Source organism: Mus pahari, chromosome 1, assembly GCF_900095145.1.
Source record: "Mus pahari chromosome 1, PAHARI_EIJ_v1.1, whole genome shotgun sequence".
Classification (NCBI taxonomy): Eukaryota; Metazoa; Chordata; class Mammalia; order Rodentia; family Muridae; genus Mus; species Mus pahari.
This window is the reverse complement of record NC_034590.1, coordinates 116,296,627-116,307,893: the sequence shown is the minus strand read 5'-3', so window position 1 is coordinate 116,307,893 and position 11,267 is coordinate 116,296,627. Positions and strand designations below refer to the sequence as shown.

Sequence of the window (11,267 nt, the reverse complement as noted above, 5' to 3'; positions counted from 1 at the left end):
TCTTACCCGCTGAGCCATCTCACCAGCCCTGTGACATATTTCTTTTTATTATTATTATTATTTTATTTACATTTCAAATGCTATCCCGAAAGTTTCCCATACCCCTCACCCCACCTCTGTTCCCCTACCCACCCACTCCCACTACTTGGCCCAGGCCTTGCCTTGTGCTAGGTCATATAGAGTTTGGAAGACCAAGGAGCCTCTATTCCCACTGATGGCCGATTAGGCCATCTTCTGCTACATATGCAGCTAGAAACACAAACCCAGGGGGTACTGGTTAGTTCCTGTTGTTGTTCCACCTACAGGGTTGCAGCCCCCTTCAGGTACTTGGGTACTTTCTCTAGTTCCTCCATTGGGGACCCTGTGTTCCATCCAGTAGCTGGCTGTGAGCATCCATTTCGGTGTTTACCAGGCACTGGCATAGCCTCACAAGAGGCCGCAATATCAGGGTCCCTTCAGCAGTATCTTGCTGGCATGAGCATTAGTATCTAGGTTTGGTGGCTGATGATGGGATGGACTCCCAAATGGGGTACTCTCTGGATAGTCCATCCTTTCATCTTAGCTCTAAATTTTGTCTCTGTACCTATAACCTTTCATGAGAGTTATGTTCCTTATTCTAAAGAGGAATGAAGTATCCACAAATGGTCATCCTTCTTGATTTTCTTCTGTTTTCCATAATGTGTCTTGGATATTCCAAGTTTCTGGGCTAATATCCGCTTATCAGTGAGTACATATCTAGTGACTTCTTTTGTGATTGGGTTACCTCACTAAGGATGATATCCTCCAAATACATCCATTTGCCCAAGAATTTCATAAATTCATTGTTTTTAATGGCTGAGTAGTACTCCATTGTGTAAATGTACCACAGTTTCTGTATCCATTCCTCTATTGAGGGACATCTGGGTTCTTTCCAGCTTCTGGCTATTATAAATAAGGCTGCTATGAACATAGTGGAGCATGTGTCCTTATTACCAGTTGGAAGATCTTCTGGGTATATGCCCAGAAGAGGTATAGCTGGATCCTCCGGTAGTACTATGTCTAATTTTCTGAGGAACCGCCAGACTGATTTCCAGAGTGGTTGAACAAGCTTGCAATCCCACCAGCAAGTGACATATTTCTTAAGAGTTGTGTGTATGTGTGCATTTTCTTCTCATGTGTGGTGGTGGCAGTAGAGGCCAGAAGACCCCATCAGATGCCCTGGAATTACAGTTACAGAATTGTGAGCTGCCATGAGATCCCACCCTTTAATTTGTTTCTCAGCCTAGTCTTAACCCCTAAAAAGGGGCTCCTCCCCAGGCCTCAAAGTTAAGGCCCCTGTTTTTGATGCAGAAACCATTAAGTCAACGTTGCATAGGGCAAGGAAACCAGTGCTTATTTGGTCCTAGCCGGGACAATTCTACCCCGGAACCTTTGTTCCTGTGCTTTCGGATGCCCGGATTCTATTGGGCGTTGCGCCACGGCTGAGCTGGTTGCCAAGGCGACGCCTGGGGAAATGGCTGCGGCGTCTTCATCGGATTCTGACAGTGGGCGAGCTGAGAGGTTAAGTCCCGGGTCCTCACCGCTTCCTTTCCAGATGGTGCTTGGTGGCGGGTTCTGGGCTCTTGCTTTCGAGCAGCGGTGGAAGTTCAGGGAGGGTCCTTTAGAAATCAAACACAAAAGCTGATGGCCAAGAATCTGTATGTGATTGGCTGGTCACTCCGGGCGCCAGTTTGAGCCCAGATCTGTTATCCTTTCGGAGTTTGTGCTCTCAGTCTCAGGCGTCATCTCGCTTAGAGCTTTTATTATTTTTTTTTCTTCGCCATGAGACTCACTTTCCAACTATCTTTTTTCCCTCTCAGCAACGAAGCCAATTCTAAATGGCTGGACGCACACTACGACCCCATGGCCAACATCCACACCTTCTCCTCCTGCCTGTGTGAGTCTCTGGACATACCTAGGAACACCCAGATTCTAGGGGGATGGGAGGAACTGGGAACGGTTTCATGGAGAAATCGTTGGGATTCTGAGACTCCTTTCCGACCCTTTTGTGTTTTCTAGCACTGGCAGATTTGCATGGCGATGGGGAGTACAAGGTAGGCAACCAAAAAGTTGAGTGGGGGATGGGGGGAAGGGGGGCAGGGGGGCAGGGGAGGGGTCCTCAGAAGTGAGATTTGCAAAGAGGCTTAACATACTCTGGAACTCACCAATACTAAAAAGGCACACTCCTTTGCGACTTCTTTCTTTCTTTTAGTGATTTATTTTTATTTTGTGTGCATTGGTGCTTTGGTTGTATGTGTGCTTGTGCGAGGGTGTCAGATCCCTTAGAACGGCATTTACAGACAGTTGAGAGCTGCCTTGTGGGTGCTGGAGTTTGAACCAGGATCCTCTGAAAGGACAGGCAGTGATCTTAACTCCTGAGCCATCTCTCTAACCCCAGAATTTCTTAGTAATTTGGAAAGTGAACATTAATTTTATGACATGATCTGCAGAAATTAAACAGAAAGCAAGTTGTTGTGGATTTATAGTACCAAGACATATGATTTTCTTTTCTTTTCTGTTTTGTTTTGTTTTGTTTTGTTTTTCCAGACAGGGTTTCTCTGTGTAGCCCTGGCTGTCCTGGAACTCACTCTGTAGACCAGGCTGGCCTCAAACTCAGAAATCCGCCTGCTTCTGCCTCCCAAGTGATGGGATTAAAGGTGTGTGCGACCACTGCCCTGATGACATATGATTTTCTAAAAAAAATAATTTGGGGGCCAGGAGTGGTGGTGCATGCCTTTAATCGCAGCACTTGGACAATAGAAACAGGGAGATCTATGAGTTTGAGGTTGACCTGTGAAGTTCAAGGCCAGCCAGGTCTACTTAGACTGCATCAAAAACAAAGAACAAAAGCAAACTAACAAACAAAGCAATCCACATCCCAAAACAAAATTAGCAACAAAATGAGTTTATCTAGTGTTGGAAGGATGCATGAAGTGTGGAGGTCAGGTAGGTCCTCTCCTGTCGTGTAGGTCCCAGTGACTGAGCTCAGGTCATCAGACATGGTGGCAACCATCTTTACCCACTGCAGGTCCCAGTTCTTTATTTCTAATCATCATTGCTTAACTTTTTAGTTTATAATACAAAATAATAGGCTTAAAATATGAAATGATTCACAAAGCTTTTCTTTTTATTTAGTCAAAGTTTTTCTCTGTAGTAGTAGTAGTCTTGGCTGTTCTGAAACTCAATATGTAGTCCAAGCCCCAGGCTGGCCTCCAACTCACAGAGATTCTCCCTGCCTCTGCCTCCCATGTGCTGGGATTAAAGGCTTGCCCAGTTTCTGTGTGTCATCTTTGAGTAGAGGCCATGTTAATAATCTTCTCTATATCATTCACAATTTAGTATACGTACTGCCAAGGTGAATATACAGCCACTTAGTTTAAATACTGTGACATGATCTTTGGTGTAAGGGAAACTGTCTTGACTGGGAATAGGCACTAGGGTATCATTAGGTAAAGGTGCTTCCTTGATGACCTGAATTCAGTCCCATGGATGAACAGTCGAGCAGGAAAGAACAAACTCCCTGAAGTTGCCCTCTGTCTCCACACATGTGCTGTGGCATGGATGTCCCCACATACATATAAACATATGTAATTTAGAATGTGGAGGGAAATAAAGCTCAGGGAAGTGAGACTTTTCTGTTTCTCAGGAGGACATAGATTATCAAGAGACTGGTGACCATAGAGGCTGCTAATGTCACTATGGGAATCTGTAATTCTTTTCTCTCTACTGTTCTTTATAATTGGATATTTTCCTTAGTAAAAGAAAAAATTCAATGTAAATATACAGTAACTATATCTTAGTCTCATAACAGAGGAGAACATTACAGCTATGTTCAAAGTCCCAAGTTCAGTCCCCTACCACAGGAAAAGGAAAGGAATGCATAATGAATGGATAAACCATTCATCTGCCCCTGAGCACTCGCCAGGCCTATCATTCAGGATTGGATTTGTTTTCCTCCAGGTGTCCTGAGGTAGGCATTCCCATTTTGCAAGAGAGAAACCTGAGTTCAGAATAGTTAAGTAACTTTGCTGAGGGAATGGATTAGTAAGCACCAACAGAAAGGGTGAATGAGATGGCCCTTATGCTGAATGGTCTCTTGTCCCTGCAGCTGGTGGTGGGAGACCTTGGCCCAGGTGGGCAGCAGCCCCGCCTGAAAGTGCTCAAAGGACCCACAGTGCTGACAGAAAGCCCACTGCCTGCCCTGCCGGCCTCGGCTGCCACCTTCCTCATGGACCAACATGAGCCCAGGACACCTGCCCTGGCACTCGCCTCAGGGCCTTGTGTCTATGTTTATAAAAACCTTAGACCCTACTTCAAGTTCAGCCTGCCCCAGTTACCTCCAAACCCTTTGGAACAGGACCTTTGGAACCAAGCCAAAGAGGTAGGTGACATAGCAAACAAGAACTCAGTGGCAGCAGCCACCGAAGGAGGAGGACCAGACTCTCAGGAGAGTGGGCTCACAGTAGTGGAAGGTGGGCCATAGCCCAGCTCTGGAGTAGCAGTGAGATGCTGGCCCTGAACAGTAGCTTCCAGGAAGGCATGGAGCCGGGTCCTCTGGAGAGCAGAAACCATAGGATCCCTCTGCACTAACTTCTCCCTTCCTATCTGTGGAGAAAGAGGAACCAAAGAGGGAAAGGCTCACCTGAGGGAGTAGGGTTGACCCTGGAGAGAGGGACACATAGGACACAACAATAAAGAGGATGATGGGTGTGGACATGTCCTGAGACGGCTTCAAAGCAAGATCTCGGACTTGGGGCTGAGTGCCAGGCCAGTGGGGAGAACGTGAGGAGGAAGACCTGACCCGCGTGCGTGCCCAAGTATAGACATAGCGAGCTGACTGAGGCCATGGCTGCCAGAGCTCACAGGCTCTCGCTTCTCCCCATGCTGACACAGGACCGGATTGACCCCTTAACCCTGAAGGAGATGCTGGAGGACATCAGGTGAGAGCCCACTTCCCACTTGGCACCCTTTCATCCCGAAGCTCTCCTAAGAGCCCTCATGAAAGCTGCCATGTTGACCATTCTCGTTGCAGGGAAAAGGCAGAGGTGCCCTTGTCTGTGCAGTCACTCAGGTAGGGGTTCACTGGGGGCATGGCAGAGGGGATGTCTGTGGACTGCACCAGAGGCCGCCAGGCCATGGCATGCGGGTGCCTGTTCTCTGTGTGTGCAGGTTTCTGCAGCTGGAGCTGAGTGAAATGGAGGCGTTTGTGAACCAGCACAAGTCCAAGGTTATCAAGCGCCAGGTACACCCTTTCTCTTTATTGCCCTATCAAGATGTTTACATTTTTTAAATTGTATGTGTTCATATGCAGACAGGTGCATGTGTGTGTGCATGGGTATGGAGGACAGAGGATGACCTCAGGTGTCATCCGCAGGAATGCTGTCCATCTCCTTTGAGAGAAGGTTTCTCTTGGCATAGAGCTCACCAATTAGGCTACAGTAGCCAGCCAGGAGGCCACCCACAGGGATCCATCTGTCTCAGCCTCCCCAGCACTGGTTTTACAGGGATGTGTCACCATGCCTGGCATTTCTTGTGTGACTTCTGGGACTCACACTCAGCCCCTGCTTGCCGGGCACGCACTTTACCAACAGAACTGCGTCTCCAGCTCCAAACGCTCCCGGTTAAAAACAAACAAACAAACCCATGTAATCAGCAGTTGCTCTACCACTGAGCCTGGCCAGTGGCACTCTGTAGTTTTCCTTCCACTGACACTGATGTCTGGGGTCCCAGAGCAGAGAGCCTTGTACATTTCTAGTTAGCAGGGAGACACCCTCTTCTTGCTGTTTCTGAGCATTTCCTCTGCAGATGTGCGTCTTATGTTGCCTCCCTTGAGTAATAGTGTGAGGACACCATATTCTGAGTCTTATATAGCCTGTGAGATCTCTAATTTTAGTAGCTCGTTAATTATTTAGTTGGTTATGATTCTTTTCATTTGTTTGATTTGGCCAGTTGCCTTTTTGTGACAGCATCTCATTAGTTGAGTTTGGCTTTGCTCTCCCGATCCCCTTGCCTCTGCCTCCCAGGGCTGAGTTTGCAGGCCTGCACCACCGCCCTCAGTGGTGTACCCACCACCCCTCAGCACCCCTCCGTGCTAATGTAATGATGTCTGTACAGCATACAACACATTCATTCAAAGAAAAACATTCTGCTTCTGCTAGTTTCCATAGAGAAACTCTTTAAAAATGAAGCCTTCCTTTTTGATGTCCAGTTATAATTACAGGGTGAACAGGTGTCTACTGTAGAAGTTCCAGAAAAGCTCTGCTCTCATTGCTCGGAGAGAACCAGTGTCTGTGCTTGCGGGTTTAGCTCCTAGCACGTTTCTGTGGTCACATACATTATTTTGTTTTGTTTCTGAGACAGGGTCTCACTATATAGTCCCAGCTATCCTGGAGCTTACAGTGTAGACCAGGCTGGCCTTGAATTTACAGAGATTAACCTGTCTGTGCCTCCTGACTGCTGGGATTAAAGACACTTACCACTCCTGGATTGTAGACATTTTTAAAAGATATATTTTATTTTCATTTTATGTGTATGAATGTTTGCCCGCATGTACACATGTGCACTGCATGTGTGCCTGCTGCCTGCAGATGCCCATGTCATTGGATTTTCCTTTAAAACATGGCTTTTGTTGTTTGGAATATTTGTTTATTTGAGACAAGGTCTTGCTAGGTAGTTTGGGCTAGCCTGGAACTAGAGTTTTAAGCCAAGCTGGTCTTGATCATCCAGCAACTTTCTGGCCCCTGCTGCCACAATTCTTTGACTACAGGTGTGAGTCACACCCAGCTCTTAAATGTGTGACCAAGTTGGTTTTGACTCTGTAACTCATAAGTGGCTTAAACAATACTTCTTCTTAAGTATTTAGGATTGTAAAAGAAACACCTCTGCCATCAACATCCAGGTACAATTCTCATGCTTGTTCCTCTTTTGCCCTCTCCCTTCCCTCCTCTGGCTCTGGGGACACGGTGGGACCTTCTGCAGACAGTCATCACCACCATGACCACCCTGAAGAAGAACCTGGCAGATGAGGACGCAGCGTCCTGTCTGGTGCTCGGCACTGAGAGCAAGGAACTCCTAGTGCTGGACCCTGAGGCCTTCACCATTTTGGCCAAGGTCAGTATTAGGTCTGTCCCTGGTTATATACAATGTCCAGGCTGCGTTCCTCCTGGTCTGCCAGTGTGGGTAGCATCTATTCAGAAAGTGTAGCTAAGCATAAAGAAAGATTAGATGTCCCAAAAGCTCACCACTCATAAGTATGTTGTGAAAGGTTCACCAGGGAGGGATCCTTCCAGACGTTCTCATGTGTGGACTAGTTGTCTGCCTTGGTTCAAACATTGTTTTATAGAGAGGTGTATTTCTAGTTCATTACTGCTGCTGTGATAAAAACACTCTGGCCAGGAGCAACTTGGGGAGGACGGGGCTTGATTGACTGACAGCTCCGTGTTACAGCTTACCATTTCAGGGAAGAGGGGAGGCAGGGAGTGGAGCAGGTGTCACAGCACATCCACAGTGGAGGGCAGAGAGGAAGGAACACATGCAGGTTGTCTGTCAGCACTGGCATCATCTGGCTTGCTCCACTGAAACAGCTCAGGGCCCAGCCAGTGAATTCATATTGCCCACATTCAAGGTGTGCCTTGACAACTCAGTTAACATCAAGACAGTTGTCCCCAGGGCAGCCTGACCTAGGTAGCCCCTCACCTGAGACTCCTCTCGGCGCAGTGAGTGCAAGCCGTACAGTGTCCTTAGGTAGGCAGGCTCATGTGCAGAGCCGACAGTTGGCTCTTTTCTAGTTTCGTTTTTTGAGACAGGGTTTCTCTGTGTATCCTTGACTGTCCTGGAACTCACTCTGTAGACCAGGCTGGCCTCGAACTCAGAAATCCACCTGCCTCTTCCTCCTGAGTGCTGGGATTAAAGGCATGCGCCACCACGCCCGGCTCTGCTCTTTCCACGTTACTGTAGAATGTTTGTGTCTTCCTTTGTTCTCAAAACCACGTCAACTTTTTTGTCATTATTATTTGTTTTTGGTTTTTGGGCTTTTTTTTTTTTTTTTCAGTGTAGCTCAGGATAGCCTTGAACTTGTGATCCTCCTGGTTCCATTTCCCAAGTGCTGGTATTATGGGTGTACTACCACTGCAGCTTCATATCAGCCCTTTTAAAGGCTCCACCTTCTCCATGTAGTTATATGTGTACATATATACATACATACATACATACATGTATTTGCCTGGTCGCTTGGTGTCCACATAAATGATTTTCACTATTATTAATGCATTCCATGGTCTTCCTTGTTCAAACATCTTTGTATCTCTACTTACATAGCTCTCATACTTTGCTGGAGGTGACAGGGTTTTGCCAAATGGTGTAGACTTAAAGCTGTGACCAGTAGGAAGTGAACAAAGAGATCAGAACTTTAGTCAAGAATTAAGTTTCTTCCGACCATGGTTAGTAGGTTTGAGCCATTTTCCCTACAGATGAGCCTGCCCAGTGTCCCTGTCTTCCTGGAGGTTTCCGGCCAGTTTGATGTGGAGTTCCGGTTGACTGCTGCCTGCCGAAATGGGAACATCTATATCCTGAGAAGGTAGCTACAGCTGTGGCCCCAGACATGGGGTGGTTTCAGAGGCTTGCAAGGTGAACAGGGGGTTTAGGCTGGAATTTGGGATTGAAAAGAGGAGAACTTTGTAAAGGAGACTGAACATTCAAGGGTAGAAGGGAAGAGGGGCCTGATGGCTAAGAGCCTGATACGAGGGCAGTACTATGAGAGCAGCACAGCCAGAGGGTAGAGGAAGCAGTCCTTGGGTAGAGGAAGCAGATACAATCTCTTGTATTTGTTATATTGTTTTATAATGTATGTGACACATGCATTAGTTTGATATTCTAGACAGGGTTTGTTTGTTTGTTTGTTTGAGACAGAGTTTCTCTGGGGTTATGGCTGTCCTGGAACTTGCACTGTAGACCTCTGTAGCCTCGAACTCACAGAAATCAGCATGCCTCTGCCTCCCAAGTGATAGGAATAAAGGAGTACACCACCACTGCCCAGCTAAATTATTTTATGTTCATGAGCATTTTGCCCATGTGCATGTCTGTATACCACATGCATGTGATATCCAGAGGGTAGAAGGGGTCATCAGCCTCTTGGGACTAGATTTTCAGTTAACTGTAAGCAGTGATATAGACTGGGAATCGAACCTGGGACTTTTAGAAGGGCAATCAGTACTCTTAACCTTTGAGCCAGCTCTCCACCCCTCCAGATAGTCTTTTAACTCAAGACATTTATTGAGCATCTACTGTGCATTCAGTACTATACAGGGGGTTGGAGATTCACTGGTAAGTGGAATGCTCTAAATATGGTTCCTGCCTTCCTGGGGAAGACATATAGTAAAAATAATGTAAGTTAGATGAGTACTTATTGAGAAGAAATGGAGGCTCAGTGGGAAAACAAGCAACATCTGTGTTGGCGGCATGAAGGTGGCATACACCTGTAGTCACAACATTTGGAAGGCTAAGAAGGGAGAATTCCCAGAGCCCAGAAGCCAGTGAGATGTAGTCTTTACACAGCCTGTAGAAAGTGGGTCACAGCTATGGTTGAAAGGCAGAAGTTAGCTCCTCTGTCTGGAAAAGGAAAACTAAGAAGGAGAGACCAGAAAACTGATGGGCCATCCTTTGCTGATAATCCAAGTCCAATAACACTTGCTAGACCACTCTAAGGTAAACACATTCAGAACTCTGGAATCCCAGGACACTTGTCACCATAGTGAAGGGCAGAAGGAGACAGTAGGAAAACAAACCTGGTATCGTCTAGGGTCACATGTCTTCTAAGTGGTAGGTGGAGAAATGGCCTCATTGTTTGCTCAAGACTAGGCATGCTCTTGGGTTCATGTAAGGGTGTAAGACGGGATGGGTCAGCCACGGAGCTAGAGGCGAGACCTCTCTGGGCTGAAGGGTCATGTCTTTATTCCACAGAGACTCCAGACACCCCAAGTACTGCATTGAGTTGAGTGCCCAGCCAGTGGGGCTGGTCCGGGTACACAAGATCCTGGTGGTGGGCAGCACCCAAGAGAGTCTGCATGGCTTCACCCACAAGGTGCGGTCTCTAGCCCCTCCCCTCCACACTGCCTGCCCTGTGAGCCCAGAGCTGTCCATTACTTGCCACTCCAGCCACCCCTTATTTCTGTGAAAAGCCCTGAGCTCCCTGCAGACACTGGCTGTTTCTTGCTAGGGTAAGAAGCTGTGGACAGTGCAGATGCCTGCAGCCATCCTGACCATGAACCTCCTGGAGCAGCGATCCCGAGGCCTGCAAGCTGTCATGGCTGCTCTGGCCAACGGGGAAGTCCGAATTTACCGAGACAAGGCCCTGCTGAATGTCATCCGTGCCCCGGTGAGCATGCCGGCATGCCGCTGCCACTGCTGCTGCCTCCTCCTTACCCAAGCCCTATTTATTTTTCTTCTCTAATTTTTTATTTAATCTTTGATAGTTTCATACGTGAATGTAATTGATCCCATCCACTCACATTCCCTTCTTATCTGCCCCAACTCCCTGTGGTACCCTTTTCCCCAACAGAGCTCCCTGTTTTCACGGGGCTTTGTTGTGTTTTATTCCTATAACCCACTGAGTTTAACTAGGGCTGTTTGCATGTGTGTGGGGTGGGGTTATTTACTGGGTCATGGCCAGTTTATTGGTGATAGCACCCCTGAATAAGTCCCCTACCTCCAACAGCGTTAACTGCCATAGCTCCTTAGCTCAGATGAGGCCTCATCAGCTCATGTTCCACCCGTCCGGCCGGCTTCTTCACTGCCTCTCCTGACCCCATAGGGATGGGCCTTAGAAATACAGGTTGAATTTTTCACGATGTGTACAGTTGCCACATGACGGGGAAAGGGGCATAAAAATGACTAAACACTTGATTCCAGGGAGTTTATATGTGGTGACAGCGGCTAGAGACAAGTGAACACACAGAGAAGGTGGGAGCAAAGCAGGGGGGCCAAGTGACTCGGGGCTGAGTGGATGGATGGCAGAGGAACACTCTAGACCAGAAGCAGCATGCACAAAGGCTGAGGGGCATAAAAATTCTTTGTTTTTAGGGATAGGGTCTCACTACGAAGCTCTAGCTGGCCTGGAATTCACCATATGGACCAGGTTGGCCTCTAACTCACAAAGCTCTACATGACTTTGCCTGCTGGGTGCTGGGATTACAGGCCTGTGCCACTATGCCGTTTCTCCTCCTCCTCCTCCTCCTCCTCCTCCTCCTCCTCCT

At 47.5% G+C, this 11,267-nt stretch overlaps 1 protein-coding gene across 1 annotated transcript in view; it reads left to right on the top strand.

The window, feature by feature from the left end:
• The first annotated feature begins 1,457 nt into the window (after positions 1-1,457).
• Positions 1,458-11,267, top strand: part of Bbs1 (Bardet-Biedl syndrome 1) — an 18,311-nt gene continuing 8,501 nt past the window's right edge. The window contains exons 1-11 of the mRNA XM_021210820.2: positions 1,458-1,539; positions 1,839-1,915; positions 2,038-2,072; positions 4,127-4,399; positions 4,912-4,958; positions 5,051-5,089; positions 5,188-5,260; positions 6,997-7,128; positions 8,487-8,593; positions 9,976-10,096; positions 10,232-10,390. Of these exons, the coding sequence (XP_021066479.1) occupies positions 1,493-1,539; positions 1,839-1,915; positions 2,038-2,072; positions 4,127-4,399; positions 4,912-4,958; positions 5,051-5,089; positions 5,188-5,260; positions 6,997-7,128; positions 8,487-8,593; positions 9,976-10,096; positions 10,232-10,390 (1,110 nt within the window). The 5' untranslated portion in view covers positions 1,458-1,492. The remainder of the gene's footprint in view (positions 1,540-1,838; positions 1,916-2,037; positions 2,073-4,126; positions 4,400-4,911; positions 4,959-5,050; positions 5,090-5,187; positions 5,261-6,996; positions 7,129-8,486; positions 8,594-9,975; positions 10,097-10,231; positions 10,391-11,267) is intronic.